At 41.6% G+C, this 24,757-nt stretch overlaps 3 protein-coding genes across 3 annotated transcripts in view; 2 read left to right on the top strand and 1 right to left on the bottom strand.

Moving 5' to 3' along the window:
* LOC311147863 (activin receptor type-1B-like) overlaps positions 1 to 3,583 on the top strand; it is a 40,080-nt gene extending 36,497 nt beyond the window's left edge. The window contains exons 7-10 of the mRNA XM_084184688.1: positions 192 to 348; positions 468 to 592; positions 915 to 1,045; positions 1,310 to 3,583. Coding sequence (XP_084040814.1) covers positions 192 to 348; positions 468 to 592; positions 915 to 1,045; positions 1,310 to 1,435 — 539 coding nt within the window. The 3' untranslated portion in view covers positions 1,436 to 3,583. The remainder of the gene's footprint in view (positions 1 to 191; positions 349 to 467; positions 593 to 914; positions 1,046 to 1,309) is intronic.
* Positions 3,584 to 5,337: 1,754 nt separating this feature from the next.
* LOC311148157 (activin receptor type-1B-like) lies at positions 5,338 to 17,320 on the top strand (the record flags this gene model as incomplete). Its single annotated transcript, XM_084185047.1, has 10 exons — positions 5,338 to 5,359; positions 8,690 to 8,929; positions 9,208 to 9,337; positions 9,584 to 9,690; positions 9,955 to 10,185; positions 13,136 to 13,303; positions 13,929 to 14,085; positions 14,205 to 14,329; positions 14,652 to 14,782; positions 15,047 to 17,320. 10 exons carry the CDS (start codon positions 5,338 to 5,340, stop codon positions 15,170 to 15,172), a joined length of 1,437 nt encoding a protein of 478 aa, XP_084041173.1. The 3' UTR covers positions 15,173 to 17,320.
* Positions 17,321 to 17,439: 119 nt separating this feature from the next.
* kmt2d (lysine (K)-specific methyltransferase 2D) overlaps positions 17,440 to 24,757 on the bottom strand; it is a 44,907-nt gene continuing 37,589 nt past the window's right edge. Inside the window, exons 45-49 of the mRNA XM_084184673.1 lie at positions 24,515 to 24,645; positions 21,226 to 21,511; positions 20,905 to 20,978; positions 20,727 to 20,835; positions 17,440 to 20,520 (exon numbers count right to left, since the gene is read on the bottom strand). Of these exons, the coding sequence (XP_084040799.1) occupies positions 20,428 to 20,520; positions 20,727 to 20,835; positions 20,905 to 20,978; positions 21,226 to 21,511; positions 24,515 to 24,645 (693 nt within the window). The 3' untranslated portion in view covers positions 17,440 to 20,427. The remainder of the gene's footprint in view (positions 20,521 to 20,726; positions 20,836 to 20,904; positions 20,979 to 21,225; positions 21,512 to 24,514; positions 24,646 to 24,757) is intronic.

The raw sequence follows: 24,757 nt of genomic DNA, 5'->3' as shown, positions 1-24,757 counted from the left end.
AACACACAACTAAAAATACATTAGACAAAATACTTGACTGTTTACATTGAAAGTCGATAGTAGTAGACATTACAAACCTTTTAACAAATAGACAGTACAGACTAATTGACCTGGTTAAAATATTAACCTGGTAAAAATATTGTGTGCCCCCTCCATTCCAGTCTTCCAACTCAGTGTGTGTTCCTCTCTAGGCAAACCTGGCATCGCCCACCGTGATCTGAAGTCTAAGAATATTCTGGTGAAGAAGAATGGCATGTGTGCCATCGCTGACCTTGGGCTGGCAGTACGCCACGAGTCAATCTCTGATACTATAGACATCGCCCCTAACCAGCGCGTTGGCACCAAGAGGTACTGAGACCACTGGTTGCCCCATCACATATCACACACACGCTTCTTTTCAATCTCTGAATTGGTTTTTAAAGTTATTTGATGCTGTACAAAACATCCCCTTTTCTTGTCTGTTTCAGGTATATGGCTCCAGAGGTCCTGGAAGAGACCATCAACATGAAACACTTTGACTCGTTTAAGTGTGCTGACATCTACGCTCTGGGGCTGGTGTACTGGGAGATAGCACGCCGCTGCAACACTGGAGGTAAGACACTGACTGGGTTTCAAGTCCTCTTTATTGGAGTCATGCTACACAGATGATCAAATCTCACAACGCCTGGTGAAGGTTTGTATGCGCTTGAGATTGATTAAATTACAGTAAGACTGCATAAAATCACTGATCTACAAATCACCTTGCGTGCCAAATAACTACTCATTATGTGTTCAACATTAGGGATTCTGCGCCATGCCTTGCTCAAACCGATCCCTTCAAACACGCTGTAACTTCTCAGGAACCACATTAATATGAACAAATCTTCTGATATGTGTACATGTGAGTGACCTGGCTGCTCCTCTGCCCCCTATAGGTATCCATGAAGAGTACCAGCTACCCTACTTTGACCTGGTGCCCTCTGACCCTTCCATAGATGAGATGAGGAAGGTGGTGTGTGACCAGAGGCTGAGGCCTAATGTGCCCAACTGGTGGCAGAGCTACGAGGTAATGAGAAAGAACAAATACAAAACACCTCTGGACAGAAACATTGCATTTGTTGACCTTTTGGACAGAAACATTGTGTTTGTTGACTTGTCATAAGTTATTGGCTTTGACTGTGCATTTAAATGTAGATATGGTGGAAACAAAACATCTTTTTTATTTTTATTGTACTTTATTCATTCACACTAGCAAATCATTTGATATTTCCTTTGTGTATATAGTTGGTTGATTGCGTGTTGATCGAACCCTCTCTGGCTTCTCCTCCAGTCTCTTCGTGTGATGGGTAAGATCATGAGAGAGTGCTGGTACTCTAACGGAGCGGCCCGCCTCACAGCTCTACGCATCAAGAAGACCCTGTCTCAGCTCAGTGTCGAAGAGGACATCAAGATGTAAGATCAGTGTGGGACGGACAGCAGAGCCATGTAGCTCACTGGAGACGCACAACTACAGAAGACATGAGGTGTGTCCCAAAAGGCACCCTATTCCCAGTGTAGTGCACTACTTTTGACAAGGGCCTATAGAGCTCTGGTTAAAAGTAGTGCACTATATATGCACTAGAGTGCCATTCGGGACCAGGCTACAGAGGACTAACACTACACAGGGAAAGGACTGAGACCAAATCCTGCCAGTTTAAAAGCCACACGCCAAGTTGTGACGATGCCTACCTCACCTTTTTAGCCCAAACTACTGAGAATCTCCCCACTGACCCTCCTCTCTTCTTCCTCCCTCCCTCCCTCCCTTTGTTCTCCTTCACCATGTTATCCCAACCTCCTCTCCTTCCCTTTTCACCACACTACAACACTACCACTGTTAATACTACTATTATTATCAGTGCAAATCGCCCTGTTCAGTTTTTGTTTTGTGTTCCGAGGCAGGAATTATTACTATTGTACAGTGACAGGAATTTTGTTTTAAATATTATTTTTTACATCTTTTAAGAAAAACAAGATTTTCCCACAATGGACTAGCTACATCTTGAAAACACATTTTTTAGTTAAAGAATATTGTGTTATGAGTTTGACTTATTTGTTTTCATGGCAACACATTGCTTTTTGGAGCATGTGGGAGAGTAGCAGAAGCACTGTTTTCGTCCCCCAGCCCAACCGTCTCTACAGGATGAAACCAACCTACCATATAAGGCAGGAAAGTCACTTCTATAGCGATGTCCCAATATACATCAGCAGAGTAGACTGCAGACATTCCTATACTGCTTTCAGAAGCCTGGAACAGCCTGGAATAGCCTGTAGTTTATTGGTCATTTAACATTGTGTTTTATTTAAGCAGACAAAGTGTGCATTCTGCTACTTGAATATTCCACAAAAAACATGTTGCACTCAATGTCTGTGACTCCCTCCTCCTTGTATGTGACTCCTACATGTATCACATTTTACATTTGGTCCAGTTTGTTGTTTTTGAAATGTGGCAGGGGTGGGTTTTTTTAATGGTTTTATTTATTTGTTAATAGTTGTATTATTTCATATTTTGATGAATACACTGTGATATTTGATGTGATGAGGAAGCCAGTGTCTCAGCCAGTCAAAGATTTTGATTTATAACGTATTTCTAATTCCGCATTCTCCATATGTGATAAGTTAGCTGGGGTAGCTCCAACCTCGATAACTACCGGCTTTCTCGTGTTCAATCTTAGGAAATAGCCTCATTTCACCTGTGGGTAGTGCTAGTGGCCAATACACTGAGCAAATAAGAGGCAAAACAATGCCAATGAAAATACTGTTTTACTATAGCTAATACTGATGGCTACATTTGATTTGTATATTTAAAAAAAAATATCGTCTGTGGTATGGTCATTTTTCAACGACACATCTTCATTGGTACTTTCGGTTGGTTTCTCTGAGATGCAGAACTCAAAGGAAAGCTTGTCACGGAGCAAAATTGTTACTTTTTTCTGTATGTCCTTTCTTGGGTTGTAGCCATCTATTTTCCCTTTATTGACACTGGAATAGTTGATAATATCGTGATGTAACTATCAGCTCATCTCACCATTTGCGTATTTATTTTCAGAATTTGTTTTAATTTTGATCCAAGAAGAATAGGTTGGATGTGCATTATATAACGGTTATTAGGCTAACACTTGAACTAGGCTCTCAAACAGTCCCTTGTTCTGCATGCTGTCTCAACACTGGGACCTCCATCTTTAAGGAGGTCAAAGATGGAACAAATTACTTTTTTGTCTCCTCGCTGCATTCTATTTGTGTTTTTCATTTCGATATAGAGCGTGTATACCAGTAAATGTATGTTGCTGGTACTGTGACATTGGAAAGGATATACCACAGATTGAGTATTTTGGGGTCAATCTGTCCTGGTATTTCATGAGTGCTTTGAGGAACAAATGGTTGTCAATAGAACCAAATGTAAAATATTCTTGTCAATGTTTTGGTCTGTTGTCATGGGAATTAGTTTTGTTATATCAAACATACCTCTTCAAAAACCATGTTAAACCAATCTTTTCAGGAATAGTTGGAAAATGTGTACATATGGTAGGTGATATACAGTAATAAATACAAGTTTTTCTTAATTTGAGTCTTCTTTTGAATGTCACTTTTTTTTAGATTTAGCCTACGTTAAGTCCTGCAAGTTATCCTGAAAGTCGCATTCTAATCTCAAGTCGCATTTGTTTTATAAAAAAGATGAAGATCCAAGATATTTTAAAATGCATTTTATTTTCCTTTTACAAGAAAGAAAAAAAAGCAGGGAAAGAATAATGGGGAAAGCTGTCTAGAAAGAGATGCAACCTCTGGCGTCGTCAAATTTTTACAATTCAAAATTATATTCATACAAAACATGCCACATGATAAAAAATTATTTAATATTCCCTAAAAGCGCTGCTGTACAAATGTCTTAAAAAGTAGGTTAGGTAAAAAAAAAAAAAAAACTTAGCAATCTCTTTATTGAAATCCTAAAATATTCAAGAAATTATTTAGGCTGAAATCCAGTGAGCAGCAAAATGTCTCATGGCCTTTCCTTGAAATATAAACATACCAAGAAAAAAATATCACTGCCTCATAACTTTTAGAGAACTACTCCATTCATTTACTATTGAGAGTGCAATTCAGTCTCAGGTACGGAAGTACGGGGTTCACTTTGAATATTTAGTCATAACATGGAGGCCGAGTAGCCGTTTTCACAAGGTATACCAACACATTCACTTCTATAGGGAAGATAAAAATAAAGCAATCATAGTTAATAACTAATATCCTAGCCAGGGAGAAGTTTAAGATTTTCCATTTACTGACTCGTACTTAGAATCCAATGGTGACGAAGGTATAGATAGGTTTTGGTAAAACGACACGCAGTAGCATAAATAAAAACTAAATGAACAAATGTTACATAAATACACATGCTATGCACCGTTGTACTCCTTTTACGCAGTAAGTGATTTCTCATGTTGTAATAATCATGACAACTTTCCATAATGGATCAACTTTCTCCAAACATTTTCACCCGTGGCTTCTCATCCAAGTCATTGAAGACCAGCCGTGTTCGCATACCTATTTTAAGAAACTGTCTTTGAAATCTTATAGCAAAAAACGCTAATAGAAAAACAGGTAAATGCAAAAACACTGGTTCATATACATAGATATTATGTAGTTCGCCATTTTACATATATATATATATATATATATACAGCTTAATCTTTCTGATAAAATGATATCCAGTGGTAGATTTATAAATCAACTTTATTTCTCTACAATTTTAGATTAAAAATGGGGGAAACAAGTTTTCTTCCAGGACAACCTTGTACATGGCTTGATTCATGCGTCCTTCACAAAGACAAATCTGCCCGATTCCAGTCTTGCTGTAGCACCCCCAGATCATCACCGATCCTCCACAAAATATCACAGTGGGTGCGAGACACTGTGGCTTGTAGGCCTCTCCAGGTCTCCGTCTAACCATTAGATGACCAGGTGTTGGGCAAAGCTGAAAATTGGACTCATCAGAGAAGATGACCTCACTCCAGTCCTCTACGGTCCAATCCTATTCTTTGCTTCTCATTGATGAAGGGCTTTTTTCTAGCTTTGCACGACTTCAGCCCTGCCCCTAGGAGCCTGTTTCAAACTGTCCTCGCCATGCACTTCACCCCAGCTGCCGTTTGCCATTCTTTTTGTAGGTCACTTGATGTCATCCTACGGTTGTTGAGTGACATTCGAATGAGTTGGTGGTCATCCCGGTCAGTAGAGAGTCGTTTTCGCCCTCTGCCGGTCTGTAGTTTTGTTGTCCCCAATGTCTGCTGCTTGACCTTGTTCTTATGAACCGCCGTCTTTTAAATTTTAAGAATGGAACAACCTGACGCTCACTGTAACCCTCTGCCAGTAAAGCCAGAATTGAACCCTTTTTTCATCACTCTCAACTTTCCTTTTCAACTCTTTTGGCATGGTCAATAGTTATTTTTTTAAATTTAATATTACTTTTGAGGTACTATTAGCACTGTTTTTGCCATCCAGCTAGTCCTATTGCAAGAGGATAGTGATGACCACAGCAGTGGTTTTTATACTTTTCCTCGTTTTTAAATAAGATTTGGTTCAGGTGATCACCTAATCAGTACCTAATTCAGTAGAATGAGGTGTGCCTGTGTTGGAATTCAACAGACACTGGAAAGGAATGGCTGTCATAAATGTAGAGATGCTGATTTAAGAAACATTTGCAGTGGTCTTTTTAATTTTTTTCCACAGCTGTGTGTGTGTATGTATATACAGTGGGGGAGAAAAAGTATTTAGTCAGCCACCAATTGTGCAAGTTCTCCCACTTAAAAAGATGAGAGGCCTGTAATTTTCATCAGAGGTTCACTTCAACTATGACAGACAAAATGAGGAAAAAGAATCCAGAAAATCACATTGTAGGATTTTTTATGAATTTATTTGCAAATTATGGTGGAAAATAAGTATTTGGTCAATAACAAAAGTGTCTCAATACTTTGTTATATACCCTTTGTTGGCAATGACACAGGTCAAACGTTTTCTGTAAGTCTTCACAAGGTTTTCACACACTGTTGCTGGTATTTTGGCCCATTCCTCCATGCAGATCTCCTCTAGAGCAGTGATGTTTTGGGGCTGTCGCTGGGCAACACTGACTTTCAACTCCCTCCAAAGATTTTCTATGGGGTTGAGATCTGGAGACTGGCTAGGCCACTCCAGGACCTTGAAATGCTTCTGACGAAGCCACTCCTTTTGTTGCCCGGGCGGTGTGTTTGGGATCATTGTCATGCTGAAAGACCCAGCCACGTTTCATCTTCAATGCCCTTGCTGATGGAAGGAGGTTTTCACTCAAAATCTCACGATACATGGCCCCATTCATTCTTTCCTTTACACGGATCAGTCGTCCCTTTGCAGAAAAACAGCCCCATAGCATGATGTTTCCACCCCCATACAGTAGGTATGGTGTTCTTTGGATGCAACTCAGCATTCTTTGTCCTCCAAACACGACGAGTTGAGTTTTTACCAAAAAGTTATATTTTGGTTTCATCTGACCATATGACATTCTCCCAATCCTCTTCTGGATCATCCAAATGCACTCTAGCAAACTTCAGACAGGCCTGGACATGTACTGGCTTAAGCAGGGGGACACGTCTGGCACTGCAGGATTTGAGTCCCTGGCGGCGTAGTGTGTTACTGATGGTAGGCTTTGTTACTTTGGTCCCAGCTCTCTGCAGGTCATTCACTAGGTCCCCCCGTGTGGTTCTGGGATTTTTGCTCACCGTTCTTGTGATCATTTTGACCCCACGGGGTGAGAACTTGCGTGGAGCCCCAGATCGAGGGAGATTATCAGTGGTCTTGTATGTCTTCCATTTCCTAATAATTGCTCCCACAGTTGATTTCTTCAAACCAAACTGCTTACCTATTGCAGATTCAGTCTTCCCAGCCTGGTGCAGGTCTACAATTTTGTTTCTGGTGTCCTTTGACAGCTCTTTGGTCTTGGCCATAGTGGAGTTTGGAGTGTGACTGTTTGAGGTTGTGGACAGGTGTCTTTTATACTGATAACAAGTTCAAACAGGTGCCATTAATACAGGTAACGAGTGGAGGACAGAGGAGCCTCTTAAAGAATAAGTTACAGGTCTGTGAGAGCCATAAATCTTGCTTGTTTGTAGATGATCAAATACTTATTTTCCACCATAATTTGCAAATAAATTCATTAAAAATCCTACAATGTGATTTTCTGGAGAAAGAATTTCTCAATTTGTCTGTCATAGTTGACGTCTACCTATGATGAAAATTACAGGCCTCTCTCATCTTTTTAAGTGGGAGAACTTGCACAATTGGTGGCTGACTAAATACTTTTTTTTCCCACTATGTGTGTATATGTATATATGTATGTATGTATGTATGTATGTATGTATGTATGTGTATATATATATATATATATATATATCACACACAAAGTATGTGGCCCCTTAGTTCCAGTGAAGGGAAATCTTAACACTATAGCATACAATGACATTCTAGACGATTCTGTGCTTCCAACTTTGTGGCAACAGTTTGAGGAAGGCCCTTTCCTGTTTCAACATGACAATGCCCCCGTGCACAAAGTGAGGTCCATACAGAAATGGTTTGTCGAGATCGGTGTGGAAGAACTTGACTGGCCTGCACAGAGCCCTGACCTCAACCCCATCGAACACCTTTGGGATGAATTGGAACGCCGACTGCGAGCCAGGCCTAATCGCACAACATCAGTGCACGACCTCACTAATGTTCTTGTGGCTGAATGGAAGCAAGTCCCCACAACAATGTTCCAACATCTAGTGAAAAGCCTTCCCAGAAGAGTGGAGGCTGTTATAGCAGCAAAGGGGGGACCAACTCCATATTAATGCCCATGATTTTGGAATGAGATGTTGGACGAGCAGGTGTCCACACACTTTTGGTCATGCAGTGTATCTCGTGAATAGCCCATAACTTTGAAAAAGTTGATTTTTCGGCCATATCGCCCATCCCAACCCGACAGTGTTGTGATTGGCTATGATTTCTCCTGCCGGGCTGGCATCTGTTGTCAAAATGGGAAAGCTGTTTTGACTTTGGCTGTGTTATCTAGTGGAAATCGGGTCAAGCGGCCAATGTAGAAATCGCTCTGTCATTTCCTGGTTGCTAAAATTCTACAATGTAAGCTCCCAGGACAGTCTTCTCCCTTTCTCTCCTCAGTGTGTTTTGTGTTCATCTGCAGTGGTGGATCTGGTTTCAGCCTGGGCTGTCTGTCTGCACAAACCGTACTCCACTGGCTGTGTTGAGTCTATTCTGAATGGGACTCTATCCTGGATAGTCCAGTAGATGGAATGTATGTTGTCTTTCTTAATTGTTGGTTTAGGTTGCCCTCTGCTGGAAAAAAATGTGGTCAATGCAGTGATTCAATCGTTTTCCTCTTAAGGACTGGACTATAGGCTTATAGTTTAAGGCCATCAATGACAGTTAATCTCATTCTGTTCTGGAAATTCCATGCCCATGCCTGTTATCTTGGTCTCTGTTCAAGCTCCCATGATGCTCCTCAGACCACAACGGAAATAAGTCTGACTTTGCACTCCCGGTCACGTAAAAACAAAATGTACTGTGTGTGTATATGTATAAATAAATAAATTGCTGACCAAATAAAAATCTCCATCAATTGGCAGTATTTCTAACCTCCTTCCTCCCTCTTTCCCCCCAGCCCTGCGGTGTAACTGCACCAACTGTGTGAAGTCTGGTTATGAATGTGAGACTGACGGGGCGTGCATGGCCTCCACCTCCTTCATCCAGGGGCGAGAGCAGCATGTAAGGATCTGTATTACCAGAGACAGCCTTGTGCCCCCTGGCCAACCTTTCTACTGTCTGAGTGCTGAGGGACTGCTCAACACACACTGCTGCTACACTGACTACTGCAACCGCGTCGACCTCAAGGTCCCCTCGCGTGAGTAAAGCCGAAGTCACACCAGCCGCGCATTGAATGTGCATTCCACCAGAATAGCTTCCGGTCATAGTCTCTTTATCTGCAGTCATTTGAAAGAACAGGACTGGTGAAGGCAACCCCCTTGTAGACATTCACCATGTTGCTTTCATATCAGTGCTGATAAGGGAGAGGAGATGGAGGAAGCCACTTTGGGCTATTGAGATGCACCCTTTGTGTTTAGGTTAAACTGGAAAGATACTAATACCACGACCCTGTTCTCAATTTCTCCCTCTCTCCAGTCCCAGTGAGCTCTGGTGGCCCCTGGGGGCCGGTGGAGCTTGTGGCTGTGATCGCAGGGCCAGTCTTCCTGCTGTGCATGCTGCTGCTGCTGGGAGTGTTCCTGTTCCAACACCACCAGAGGACCTACAGGTGGGTTGGCACTACATGATGGGAGGGCCCTACAGGTGGGCCATCAGGTTGGCCATTAGGTAGCCTAGAGGTTAGAGAGGTGGGCCAGTAGGCGGAAGGTTGCTAGTTCAAGCCCTGAGTGGGAACTGACCTGGCAACTGGAGGGCTGCTGGTATCGGATTTGGGTGGGTTGAGATGGACAGAAGGTACATTTTCAGTTTCTCACCAAATAGACTAAATCTCTCCTCTCTTCTGGTGCTGCCGCAGGCAGAGGCTGGAGGTGGAGGACCCCTCCTGTGAACACCTCTACCTGGCCAAGGACAAGACCCTGCAGGACCTCATCTACGACATGTCCACCTCCGGGTCTGGTTCTGGTGAGTAGACTGAGCCTACACTGCTTGAAGAAAAGGTTATAGATATGGAACCGCAAAGCATGCTTATTTTTTAGCAGTATACTCTACCCTCTCCTGCAAACAGAGGGTATATTACACTAGATATTGCTGTTCAATGTTAAGAATATCCTTTAGACATCTCTGTAAGTAATAGAGTAGATGCATACAAGTTTGTATTTAGGTAAAAGCCAAATGGCATCAGTGGTACTCCTGGCTATCTGCTCTTCTCTCTGCTTCCCCCTGCAGGTCTGCCCCTGTTTGTGCAGCGTACCGTGGCCAGGACCATTGTTCTGCAGGAGATCATCGGGAAAGGCCGCTTTGGGGAGGTGTGGCGGGGGAAGTGGCGTGGAGGAGACGTGGCGGTGAAGATCTTCTCTTCCCGGGAGGAGCGGTCGTGGTTCAGAGAGGCTGAGATCTACCAGACCGTCATGCTGCGACACGAGAACATCCTGGGATTCATCGCCGCCGACAATAAAGGTGAGCATTCTCTCACCACACACTAGGGCAGGATTTCCGTTAGGAAAATGTAGTGCCGGACATTTGACCGGCAGCATTTTTTAATTAACGGACATTGGATAAATGTACTGGACCTATATGCATTGGGTGCTTAACCTGATTAGTGCATCCACCCACTGTTCTCAGAATGACAGAAATCACATTTAGATTATGGTAATTAATCTTAACAGAACATGCAACGGTGTGCATCCTTCTTACCAAATTCCGATGTTCTCTTTGAAGATGTTAGAATAACTGTCTACATTTACTTTTCCTCAGCCAACAAGACAAGTAACGAACAGCAAAATCACTAGCCTATGTCAATCTAATATCCCCATAGTAGAAAAGTTAACCTATTCTATTGGTCAGCTTGTTGTTCTGTGCATGAAAGAAATGGCCTATTCGAAATAGACTCTGGGACAGTTGTGGGACGATAGATCCCAAATTCATACAACCAGTAGGCCTAGGCTACATAAGAAGCAATGAGTGATGCAACAGATCAGAATGTTTAACTTAAAATGTTGATCAACTATTATTTCTTCACATTATAAGCACAACAATGTGCACAAGGCAGTAGGCTACGTGCAAATGTTTGTTCCATAATGCAATTAGTGGGAAAACACTGTTAGCAATTTAGAAAGATGGGAGATCTAAAGATGCAACAACTAGAATAATATTCCATTTATCCAAAGCGACTTAGTCATGTGTGCATACATTTTTACGTATGGGTGGTCCCGGGGATCGAACCCACTACCCTGGCGTTACAAGCACCATGCTCTACCAATTGAGCTACAGAGGACCACGAATGGGTTGCTAATATGACTAGGATTGTGCCTTTGGCGAATGGACAATGAAAGAAAGTTGATTTGAAAACCAAGAGAACATGAGAGAAAAGGCTACTGGTTGCGACGGTATATGGAAATCATTATAAAATAATTGCCTCTACGTTTCTATGGTTGGATTTTAATTTGAAGCAAGGGCAGACTTTTCTCATAATATGAAGTAAGACGTTCAGGTTTCAAACAATTTAAGTATATGTTTTCAAAATGCATACGGCCTCCAGCTCATTGCAACGTGGTGTGTGACACGCTGAATCCTGCCTACCGTTTCCTATATGCACTTGAATGGAAAGAGTGCTTCAATTACCAGTTGCGAAATAAAAAGTGTAGATATTTTTAATCGTGGCCATCAAAACTGTTTTTACACGCAATTACATTTAGAATTGTTACACAATGATTGGGCTTATAAAAGCACATTTGATTACAGCAGCAACGAATGAGCTGTTTGAGAAGCTGTAGCAGCATCTCTCACGCTGCCTGATTTCCGCTCATAGTTTCTGTATCACACGCCAATTTAATTCCACTAAATTATGCAAATGACCCTATAGACCAATAAGCATGACCGGTCACATTTATTTACATCGACAAGGATTTTTTTTCTTCTCCTGGACAATTGGCCGGAGACAGTTTTATCTGGTTTAAATTTTTTTATTGGTCAAAAGCAAACTATTACCGGCTAACAGAAACCCTGCACTGACGGTTATTGGCCAGCAAATGACCACGGTCACCGTAATAACCATTCGAATAGCCAACAACAACCAAAAAAATTAATATATACAGTGCATTTGGAAAGTATTCAGAACCCTTGACTTTTTCCACATTTTGTTACATTACAGCTTTATTTTAAAATGGATTACATTATTTTTTTCGCTCATCAATCTACACACAATACCCCATAATGACAAAGCGAAAACAGGTTTTTGGACATTTTTGCTAAATGTATTTAAAAAAAAAAAACATACCTTATTTACATAAGTAATCTCAGACCCTTTGCTATTTCACATTTACATTTTAGTAATTTAGCAGACGCTCTTATCCAGAGCGACTTACAGTTAGTGATTGCATACATTATTTTATTACTGGAATCAAACCCACAACCCTGGCGTTGCAAGCGCCATGCTCTACCAACTGAGCTACATCCCTGCCGGCCATTCCCTCCCCTACCCTGGACGACGCTGGGCCAATTGGTGCGCCGCCTCATGGGTCTCCCGGTCGCGGCCGGCTATGACAGAGCCTGGATTCGAACCAGGATCTCTAGTGGCACAGCTAGCACTGCGATGCAGTGCCTTAGACCGCTGCGCCACTCAGGAGGCTGTGAGATTGCTATGAGATTCGAAATTGAGCTCAGGTGCATCCTGTGTCCATTGATCATCCTTGATGTTTCTACAACTTGATTTGACTCCACCTGTGGTAAATTCAATTGATTGGACATGATTTGGAAAGGCACACGCCTGTCTATGTAAGGTCCCACAGTTGACAGTGCATGTCAGAGCAAAAACCAAGGAATTGTCCGTAGAGCTCCAAGACAGGATTGTGTCGAGGCACAGATCTGGGGAAGGGAATCAAAACAGTTCTGCAGCATTGAAGGTCCCCAAGAACACAGTGGCGTCCATCATTCTTAAATGGAAGAAGTTTGGAACCACAAAGACTCTTCCTAGAGCTGGCCGCAAGGCCAAACTGAGCAATCGGGGGAGAAGGGCCTTGGTCAGGGAGACCAAGAACCCAATGGTCACTCTGACAGAGCTCCAGAGTTCCTCTGTGGAGTTGGGAGAACCTTCCAGAAGGACAAATCTTTGACTTGAATGAGGAAGCCGATCTATTCATTCCATTTATATGGCAGCACATGCAGTCAGGAGAGGAGAAAATGTTCATCTTAAAACAATACAAAAAATACAGTGTGTGTGTGTGTGTATATATATGTATGTGTGTGTGTATATGTATATTTTTATTTATTTTGTGTTGTGTAAAACATCAAGGGGTGTGAATACTTTCTGAAGGCACTGTATCTCTGGTGTTATGTAGGTGAATGTCATTCTAGGGCTCCTACTGGCTGTAGTTTTATTGACAGAATGATCCTCTCTCTCCCTCTCCAGATAACGGCACATGGACCCAGCTGTGGCTGGTGTCAGACTACCATGAGCACGGCTCTCTGTTTGACTACCTGAACCACTACTCCGTGACAATCGAGGGTATGATCAAACTGTCCCTGTCTGCTGCCAGCGGCCTGGCTCACTTGCACATGGAGATACTGGGAACGCAGGGTAAGCACAGCGGGGAGATGAATTATACGGACCATACACGTCCACTCAGACCATACGTGTTTACATTCATAATTAGCCTGGGGCGCATTCAGCAGTTTTGGAACGTTCAGATAGAAATATGTACAACAAACATTCCTCTCCGACATGTAGAACAAGGAATCATGTCGGCTCTATTCATGGCATTTCTATCTGCAATGTTTGGCAACTGAACATGGCCCAGGTAGCCAGATCTGTTGGTGGTTTAGCCAGCTCCTCTGTTGTGTTAAAATATTCCAGATATTGTTTACTGATTTTAATGCTGTTTTTCCATCTCTCTACATGTTACACCCCTCACTATGGCCATAGTTTGCACTGATTGCCCTGCCTATAGATTAGCATTTTATAAGGATCCTCATTAGCTGACGCCTCGACGACAGCTAATCTTCCTGGCGTCCAACACACAACTAAAAATACATTAGACAAAATACTTGACTGTTTACATTGAAAGTCGATAGTAGTAGACATTACAAACCTTTTAACAAATAGACAGTACAGACTAATTGACCTGGTTAAAATATTAACCTGGTAAAAATATTGTGTGCCCCCTCCATTCCAGTCTTCCAACTCAGTGTGTGTTCCTCTCTAGGCAAACCTGGCATCGCCCACCGTGATCTGAAGTCTAAGAATATTCTGGTGAAGAAGAATGGCATGTGTGCCATCGCTGACCTTGGGCTGGCAGTACGCCACGAGTCAATCTCTGATACTATAGACATCGCCCCTAACCAGCGCGTTGGCACCAAGAGGTACTGAGACCACTGGTTGCCCCATCACATATCACACACACGCTTCTTTTCAATCTCTGAATTGGTTTTTAAAGTTATTTGATGCTGTACAAAACATCCCCTTTTCTTGTCTGTTTCAGGTATATGGCTCCAGAGGTCCTGGAAGAGACCATCAACATGAAACACTTTGACTCGTTTAAGTGTGCTGACATCTACGCTCTGGGGCTGGTGTACTGGGAGATAGCACGCCGCTGCAACACTGGAGGTAAGACACTGACTGGGTTTCAAGTCCTCTTTATTGGAGTCATGCTACACAGATGATCAAATCTCACAACGCCTGGTGAAGGTTTGTATGCGCTTGAGATTGATTAAATTACAGTAAGACTGCATAAAATCACTGATCTACAAATCACCTTGCGTGCCAAATAACTACTCATTATGTGTTCAACATTAGGGATTCTGCGCCATGCCTTGCTCAAACCGATCCCTTCAAACACGCTGTAACTTCTCAGGAACCACATTAATATGAACAAATCTTCTGATATGTGTACATGTGAGTGACCTGGCTGCTCCTCTGCCCCCTATAGGTATCCATGAAGAGTACCAGCTACCCTACTTTGACCTGGTGCCCTCTGACCCTTCCATAGATGAGATGAGGAAGGTGGTGTGTGACCAGAGGCTGAGGCCTAATGTGCCCAACTGGTGGCAGAGCTACGAGGTAATGAGAAAGAACAAATACAAAACACCTCTGGACAGAAACATTGCATTTGTTGACCTTTTGGACAGAAACATTGTGTTTGTTGACTTGTCATAAGTTATTGGCTTTGACTGTGCATTTAAATGTAGATATGGTGGAAACAAAACATCTTTTTTATTTTTATTGTACTTTATTCATTCACACTAGCAAATCATTTGATATTTCCTTTGTGTATATAGTTGGTTGATTGCGTGTTGATCGAACCCTCTCTGGCTTCTCCTCCAGTCTCTTCGTGTGATGGGTAAGATCATGAGAGAGTGCTGGTACTCTAACGGAGCGGCCCGCCTCACAGCTCTACGCATCAAGAAGACCCTGTCTCAGCTCAGTGTCGAAGAGGACATCAAGATGTAAGATCAGTGTGGGACGGACAGCAGAGCCATGTAGCTCACTGGAGACGCACAACTACAGAAGACATGAGGTGTGTCCCAAAAGGCACCCTATTCCCAGTGTAGTGCACTACTTTTGACAAGGGCCTATAGAGCTCTGGTTAAAAGTAGTGCACTATATATGCACTAGAGTGCCATTCGGGACCAGGCTACAGAGGACTAACACTACACAGGGAAAGGACTGAGACCAAATCCTGCCAGTTTAAAAGCCACACGCCAAGTTGTGACGATGCCTACCTCACCTTTTTAGCCCAAACTACTGAGAATCTCCCCACTGACCCTCCTCTCTTCTTCCTCCCTCCCTCCCTCCCTTTGTTCTCCTTCACCATGTTATCCCAACCTCCTCTCCTTCCCTTTTCACCACACTACAACACTACCACTGTTAATACTACTATTATTATCAGTGCAAATCGCCCTGTTCAGTTTTTGTTTTGTGTTCCGAGGCAGGAATTATTACTATTGTACAGTGACAGGAATTTTGTTTTAAATATTATTTTTTACATCTTTTAAGAAAAACAAGATTTTCCCACAATGGACTAGCTACATCTTGAAAACACATTTTTTAGTTAAAGAATATTGTGTTATGAGTTTGACTTATTTGTTTTCATGGCAACACATTGCTTTTTGGAGCATGTGGGAGAGTAGCAGAAGCACTGTTTTCGTCCCCCAGCCCAACCGTCTCTACAGGATGAAACCAACCTACCATATAAGGCAGGAAAGTCACTTCTATAGCGATGTCCCAATATACATCAGCAGAGTAGACTGCAGACATTCCTATACTGCTTTCAGAAGCCTGGAACAGCCTGGAATAGCCTGTAGTTTATTGGTCATTTAACATTGTGTTTTATTTAAGCAGACAAAGTGTGCATTCTGCTACTTGAATATTCCACAAAAAACATGTTGCACTCAATGTCTGTGACTCCCTCCTCCTTGTATGTGACTCCTACATGTATCACATTTTACATTTGGTCCAGTTTGTTGTTTTTGAAATGTGGCAGGGGTGGGTTTTTTTAATGGTTTTATTTATTTGTTAATAGTTGTATTATTTCATATTTTGATGAATACACTGTGATATTTGATGTGATGAGGAAGCCAGTGTCTCAGCCAGTCAAAGATTTTGATTTATAACGTATTTCTAATTCCGCATTCTCCATATGTGATAAGTTAGCTGGGGTAGCTCCAACCTCGATAACTACCGGCTTTCTCGTGTTCAATCTTAGGAAATAGCCTCATTTCACCTGTGGGTAGTGCTAGTGGCCAATACACTGAGCAAATAAGAGGCAAAACAATGCCAATGAAAATACTGTTTTACTATAGCTAATACTGATGGCTACATTTGATTTGTATATTTAAAAAAAAATATCGTCTGTGGTATGGTCATTTTTCAACGACACATCTTCATTGGTACTTTCGGTTGGTTTCTCTGAGATGCAGAACTCAAAGGAAAGCTTGTCACGGAGCAAAATTGTTACTTTTTTCTGTATGTCCTTTCTTGGGTTGTAGCCATCTATTTTCCCTTTATTGACACTGGAATAGTTGATAATATCGTGATGTAACTATCAGCTCATCTCACCATTTGCGTATTTATTTTCAGAATTTGTTTTAATTTTGATCCAAGAAGAATAGGTTGGATGTGCATTATATAACGGTTATTAGGCTAACACTTGAACTAGGCTCTCAAACAGTCCCTTGTTCTGCATGCTGTCTCAACACTGGGACCTCCATCTTTAAGGAGGTCAAAGATGGAACAAATTACTTTTTTGTCTCCTCGCTGCATTCTATTTGTGTTTTTCATTTCGATATAGAGCGTGTATACCAGTAAATGTATGTTGCTGGTACTGTGACATTGGAAAGGATATACCACAGATTGAGTATTTTGGGGTCAATCTGTCCTGGTATTTCATGAGTGCTTTGAGGAACAAATGGTTGTCAATAGAACCAAATGTAAAATATTCTTGTCAATGTTTTGGTCTGTTGTCATGGGAATTAGTTTTGTTATATCAAACATACCTCTTCAAAAACCATGTTAAACCAATCTTTTCAGGAATAGTTGGAAAATGTGTACATATGGTAGGTGATATACAGTAATAAATACAAGTTTTTCTTAATTTGAGTCTTCTTTTGAATGTCACTTTTTTTTAGATTTAGCCTACGTTAAGTCCTGCAAGTTATCCTGAAAGTCGCATTCTAATCTCAAGTCGCATTTGTTTTATAAAAAAGATGAAGATCCAAGATATTTTAAAATGCATTTTATTTTCCTTTTACAAGAAAGAAAAAAAAGCAGGGAAAGAATAATGGGGAAAGCTGTCTAGAAAGAGATGCAACCTCTGGCGTCGTCAAATTTTTACAATTCAAAATTATATTCATACAAAACATGCCACATGATAAAAAATTATTTAATATTCCCTAAAAGCGCTGCTGTACAAATGTCTTAAAAAGTAGGTTAGGTAAAAAAAAAAAAAAAACTTAGCAATCTCTTTATTGAAATCCTAAAATATTCAAGAAATTATTTAGGCTGAAATCCAGTGAGCAGCAAAATGTCTCATGGCCTTTCCTTGAAATATAAACATACCAAGAAAAAAATATCACTGCCTCATAACTTTTAGAGAACTACTCCATTCATTTACTATTGAGAGTGCAATTCAGTCTCAGGTACGGAAGTACGGGGTTCACTTTGAATATTTAGTCATAACATGGAGGCCGAGTAGCCGTTTTCACAAGGTATACCAACACATTCACTTCTATAGGGAAGATAAAAATAAAGCAATCATAGTTAATAACTAATATCCTAGCCAGGGAGAAGTTTAAGATTTTCCATTTACTGACTCGTACTTAGAATCCAATGGTGACGAAGGTATAGATAGGTTTTGGTAAAACGACACGCAGTAGCATAAATAAAAACTAAATGAACAAATGTTACATAAATACACATGCTATGCACCGTTGTACTCCTTTTACGCAGTAAGTGATTTCTCATGTTGTAATAATCATGACAACTTTCCATAATGGATCAACTTTCTCCAAACATTTTCACCCGTGGCTTCTCATCCAAGTCATTGAAGACCAGCCGTGTTCGCATACCTATTTTAAGAAACTGTCTTTGAAATCTTATAGCAAAAAACGCTAATAGAAAAACAGGTAAATGCAAAAACACTGGTTCATATACATAGATATTATGTAGTTCGCCATTTTACATATATATATATATATATATACAGCTTAATCTTTCTGATAAAATGATATCCAGTGGTAGATTTATAAATCAACTTTATTTCTCTACAATTTTAGATTAAAAATGGGTTGATAGTTTGTTGCCCCCTATAGTGTATATATACAGTTTGTACACTTTTGCATTTTTCTTACGCGAGGTCATGGTAGAGTAAAAGTAGAAGGGAGACGTCATGGAGACTTCAGAACCGCCCCCCCCCCCCCCCCCACCCCACCCCACACACACACTTTAAAGATTTACTTTGTTATTAATTTACTTTCATAAAAAAAGAAATGCCCTTTATTTATTTTTTTACAAGTCTTCGCCTGCCATTGCTTCAAGCCTCCAGTATAGAAGACGGTACTACCACTAGAAAACCACAATAAAGGGATCTTTAAAAATACACCTAGCTGTGGTGTGGTCAGGCTGGGCCAGGCAGAGAGAGACTCACTACAGTAACGTTTACGACTGTCCACTACATGATAAAGAGAGGAAGAGGCTAGATTCATGGGTGACGTCATTCGAGAAAAGAAACTATCAAAATGCAGATGGAATTTGAAGGACTAAAAGGTGAAAAACAAATGGGATAGTAGTCTAGTCTTGCATCATTCCTAGCAAGCTTTCTGCTTAACGTGTGACCTGAAGGTATGAAGCAGCAAGCGTACATTACATTTCCTTCACTCATTAGTTAGTTGGACTTGATCGTCTTGCGAAAGACTTGTTCCTGCTTGTGATACTGAAGCTGTGTAAGCAACAATCATTCACACCAATCTCTCCCCCTCAGTCTTCAGCAACATAAGGGTGGCTGTTATTGTGTCAATTCCCACATGCAGAGAATGGCAAAACAAAACAAATAGCTACATAAAATCAAGGATGATCAGGAGTCATTTAACGACACCTGTTAAGCTTGTGATTGATCTTAATGCGATGTCTTAACCAATAAACGGTCATATAATTCCTTCTGTCTCTATACATCATTAATGAATAATAATAATAATATTGTTGGCTCATTATTGTAAAATCATCATCAGCATAGAATAGATAAGAGCAAACCTGTGTTAGTTTAAGTTTCCCTGCTTGTCTGAGAAGGCTATACTATTAGCCTAATGAAAACAACATTCTCTCCCCCCTCCACAGTAGCAGTTAACAGTTTTTATACAAAGTAAGCAGTCACTTCCCACTAGATCAATGAGGTAGACTGGGGTCCAACTAACCCACCTTTAAACTCCTTTAGTCAGTTGGGACAATAATAAAACACCTGTCTTTCTGTCTGGTGCCTCTGGAGCCACAGGTCAACTTTATATTATCTTACATTTTTTCTTCTGCCTCTCAAAGATACATAGTTCTTCTCTACAGACTCAGAGCCACTGTCTTCAGGATTGTCTAGCTAGCCAATAATATCCACGTTGGGAAGTCAATCTTCACCAATGACGATGGGAAAGTGTCTTTTCCTTGGGGGTTAGGAAGGGGGGAGTGCAGGAGAAGGAGGATAGGTCCGCCTTTTTAAAAAATGCATTAGTTATTTCATAGTACTTAAAATGGCTTCTTTCTTCAAAGCTCTAGGTGAGGTGAGGTCTGCCCTAAGAGAGTATTGATATAACATAGATAGAATCAGAACATTTGGTAGATGTAGAGAGGATTGTATTCCAGCCAGTTATTGAAGGGGGAGTGGTAGGTAGATAGGTAGAGGAAAGAGTTGCTTATGGCAGAGGACACAGTTCATCCACAAAAAGATTGTCCCACCATTCGGCTGGATGTCAGAGGTGGTTTGTTTGCTTTTATTCCATAATGCTCTTCAAACCTTTGGCTACAGGTGTGAATGCAAACATCTTAGTCTTTTATTGTTTTGGAGGTCTGTTTCCCTCCTCGTTCGTCAGCTTATGAACAGCTTACAATCAGTTTAGGAACAGCTTATGAACTGGGTAGTAGAAGTAGTTCTAAAGATTCTAAAGGCCTTGGCGCAGCAGTAGTGTTCCATCCATCTTTATATCTCTCCATTTCTCCCAGTTAGTTTAGTTCATCCACTTTCGGCAATTCCAGGCTCCGCAGTGGCAAGGGATCTTGTGCTGATCGTCCTCAAAGTCAAACTGATAGTCGTACGTCAGCTAGGAGAAGAAACAGAGGGTAAGTAACAACACTATGCTGTAACATGTGTTTATAAAGCCTGGTTTAGTTGTCCAAACATGCTTTACCGTAACACAACCAAGACCCCCAAAGAACCAGTTTAAAATGTAAAGGACTTTACATACTGCGGTATGTATATAAACTATCAAATGTACATGTGCATTGTGACCAGGGCTCTCTGTCTTACCTCTTCTCCCTTGGGGATCCTGCGACTGGAGATGATGATGATCTTATCCTCTTTGTCAAATGTCACCACCTCGGCAACACAGTTGGGCGCACAGGAGTGGTTGACATAGCTGAAGAGGAAAACAGAGGGTGAGACAGGGACAAACATAATATGAAAGAGAAAATAGACCAACACTTACCGAGCAGGGCCGCCGGTCAGAGTGGCATCGATCACATGCTCGTTGTTGGTGCGGAACATGTAGATCCCACGGTTCTAGAAGAAAACAAGAAGGAAGAGAGGTCATAAATGTTCCAATCCACTGATACATTATGGACAAATATATTACAACCTTTGTCTTTTCAGCCTCTTGTTAAGTTGTGTAAAATCAATAAACAATTGATCACAGCTACTCTTCTTGTGGGGACCAGTGTTGTAACTGTAACAGCTATTGGGGATCCAAATAAACTAAGAAAACAAAGACTATTGACTGCTACTACTAGACTATTCAAGAGCCACCCACCTGTTCCTCATAGATCTTCTCGCGGCGGTTGGCCACCTCGTTGCGGATGATGGTTCCTATATACTCGATGACCATGGTGTGTTTGTCCAGGTCCTTGGCAGCGTACAGCCCCAGGCCCTGGATTTGGGACCGGGCCAGGTAGACGTTGTTCTTCCACTCTGTCTTCAGACGGCGGTACTGGGAGGACTTGGAGTGGACAAACTGCTTGCTGTAGGGGGTGTTGATCTCGCCGGTGAAGGTGCTCTGGTAGGCCTTGGACATGGACGTACTGTTCAGGGTGTGAGGCCTAAGAGAGAGAGACACAGAACTAGATCAGAGTCAGTCTGCACAGTCATCATGTAAATCATTCAGTTTAGACTTTTTAGTTTACTACTAAGAAGCTACTAGTTTCACTACTCAATATGACAACATTTGATGAAACACAATACAAATAAAAAAATGGAGGATATTTCTGTCTCGACTGTGAGGGAGAGCTCCCTCATTATTGCATATAGTGGATAATACATGTCTGGAACACACGTTTTGACCAATCAGAATGTGGCCTGAACTAACAACAATATAATCAACTACTAACAGACCACACAACTAATTTCTCTACATCTGGATTCTCTGCACTACACGTGTCAAACTCATTCCACGGAAGGCAGAGTGTCTGCGGGTTTTCCCTCCTCCCTGGACTTGATTGATGAATTAAGGTCACTGATTAGTAAGGAACTCCCCTCACCTGGTTGTCTAGGTCTTAATTGAAAGGAAAAACCAAAAACCAGCAGACACTAGGCCCTCCATGGAATGAGTGACACCTCTGCTCTGCATATCTACACTGAGTGGACAAAACATTAGGAACACCTTCCTAATATTGAGCTGCACTCCCTTTTGCCCTCAAAACAGCCTCAATTCGTTGGTGCATGAACTACAAGGTGTCGAAAGCGTTCCACAGGGATGCTGGCCCATGTTGACTCCAATGCTTCCCACAGTTGTCAAGTTGGCTGGATATCCTTTGGGTGGTGGACTATTCTTGATACACAAGGGATGTCTTGAGTGTGCGTTGCAGTTCTTGGCACACTCAAACCAGTGCACCTGGCATCTACTACCATAACCCGTTCAAAGGCACTTAAATATCTTGTCTTGCCCATTCACCCTCACAATGGCACATACCCAATCCATGTCTCATTTGTCTCAAGGCTTAAAAATCCATCTTTAACCTGTCTCCTCCCCTTCATCTACACTGATTGAAGTGGATTTAACAGGTGACATCAATAAGGGATCATATCTTTCACCTGGTCAGTCTGTCATGGAAAGAGTATATCTAGATTCTCTACACAGTATATCTATTAGTGGTGCGCAGGTCAGCTGTTTGTTCACCCACACCCGCAATTGCTAATAACCCACCCGCAACCGCCCGGCTATTTGTAATAAAGTGAAAATCTGAGGCCCGCACCCGACCCTAACCTGCTAATATAGAAAATGCGCTGAAGGCTACAGTCAGAGACGGCGGAAGGATACATTTTTTTTGGTCTGATTTAGATAGGTTTCTGCTTATAATTTCCAACATTTTGATAGGCTATTTGTTAGTAAACTTGTCTATAATTAAATAGGCTACATGTCGATTCTCTTCTGTCATTGGCCTATTTGTTGCCCTAGAAGACGAAATAAGCTCTTGCTCTCCAGAATAATGTCAGAAAATCAATAGAATGAAAGCTTCAATCTAGTTGACATCGGTAAAGTTCTTTGTCATCGCTGCTTCTTTCGCGGAGCAAAAAAATTTAGGGACCCCAAAAAATTTATTTAAAAAAAGGGGGTCTACTAAGCTATATGGAATTGTTTTAAGAAGTTCATACCAAAGATCATTTAGCTATTTCATTTTGAATTTTAAGACCCCTTTTAAGTATAAAAAAAAATATATGAAATATTATTTAGGGCCTTACTGCTCTTAGCCCATACAAAACGCATTGAATAACAGATTCACTACATGGAACAGAAAGTCTCCCAAAAATAATTTTAAAGGAAGTTTGTTTTTTACATGTATTTAACCCCTTATCTTTGGCAGTAAACAGTCTCCATATATACTTCTATTCATTTTTCAACTGGTACCGGGGGGATATTCAGACGAGTCTTGTGAGGCCTGTGGATCAAAAACAACCAACGTGTTCGTGAGAGTCTCACCTTTGCATTAGTGTGTAGCCCAAACTGTTAGTGTGTAGCCCAAACTGTTCGGATGCTACAGACAGAAGTTGGCAGATCGGTTGTACCGACTTCAGATGAGTCCCAAGACGCTTGTGGGGGCCGTAGAGCAACACCATCGGGTTCGTGAGAGTCTCATCTTTCCAACGATTTTTGGGATGTCTCATGGTCTGACAAACACCGCTCTAGCTCTGTCACCTTTCACCGCAGATGCGGAAGAGCGACATAGGCGGATTCGGTGGATTGAGACGCATCCAACGCAAAAAAACAGATATCTCTAGTTTCATCTAACATATTTGTATGGGGATTTTTTATTATGATAATTAGATTTATTAGGGGGTTAACTTTTTCTGCCCTTTTCCAAAAGCATTTGGCGATTGACCTGTAGGCCATTTGGTGCGCATACAGTTAGGCCATAGGCTTAAGCACTAATGCCAGATAGCCTTAAATAATGAAAGAAAAACCTCAATGTAGCCTATAGATATAAATTGCACAACAATGCTACATTTAGGCCTATGGATTTGTTAAGGTATTGTTTTCCCCTTTATTCAACCCGCCTGCCAACCCACCCGCCCTTCATCCACACAATATTTAATGATCCTAAACCCACCCGCCCGCCCCGCGGATATAACCGGACTGCGGGTCATGAGTCAACCCGCGCATCTGTAATATCTACATCTAGATGATCTATGCTAGAATACTTAAGCAATTAGGCCAGAGGGGGTTGGTATATGGCCAACATACCACGGCTAAGGGCTGCTCTTACACACAACGCAACATGGAGTCCCTGGATACAGCCCTTAGCTGTGGTATATTGACCATATATCACAAACCCCGGAGGAGCCTTATTGCTATTATAAACTGGTTGCCAACGTAATTAGAGCAGTAAAAATAAATGTTTTGTTATACCCGTGGTCTGATATACCACAGCTTTCGGCCAAATCAGCATTCAGGGCTCGAACAACCCAGTTTATAATACAAAACTATTACCATGTTCTATAACTACTATGACTATAAATCTATTTGGAAGACTATATTGCAGTCTCACCTGCAGTTGATCTCTACAGTTAAATAACATCATCTGTGGAGGACTATACTGCATTCTTACCTCTTGCAGTGTGTGAGGATCTTGGGTTCGGAGCGGGCGCAGCCGGTGGGGTTGATCATGAGGGGCAGCTCCATCAGAGGGTGGCGACCGTAGCGGAACACATAGTTCTGGCAGTTCTCCACTCCAGGCAACTGATAACGTAACACACAGGATGTTAGTGAAGTTAACGATGAAATAACATGATCTCTCTCTCAGATGACACCCTATTCCCTCTACAGTGCACCGCTTTTAACCAGAGCCATA

The sequence above is a fragment of the Coregonus lavaretus genome (genome assembly GCF_964263955.1).
Source record: "Coregonus lavaretus genome assembly, chromosome: 20".
NCBI classification, from domain to species: domain Eukaryota; kingdom Metazoa; phylum Chordata; class Actinopteri; order Salmoniformes; family Salmonidae; genus Coregonus; species Coregonus lavaretus.
The sequence above is the reverse complement of the archived record's forward strand: the minus strand, read 5'-3'. Positions and strand labels throughout refer to the sequence as shown.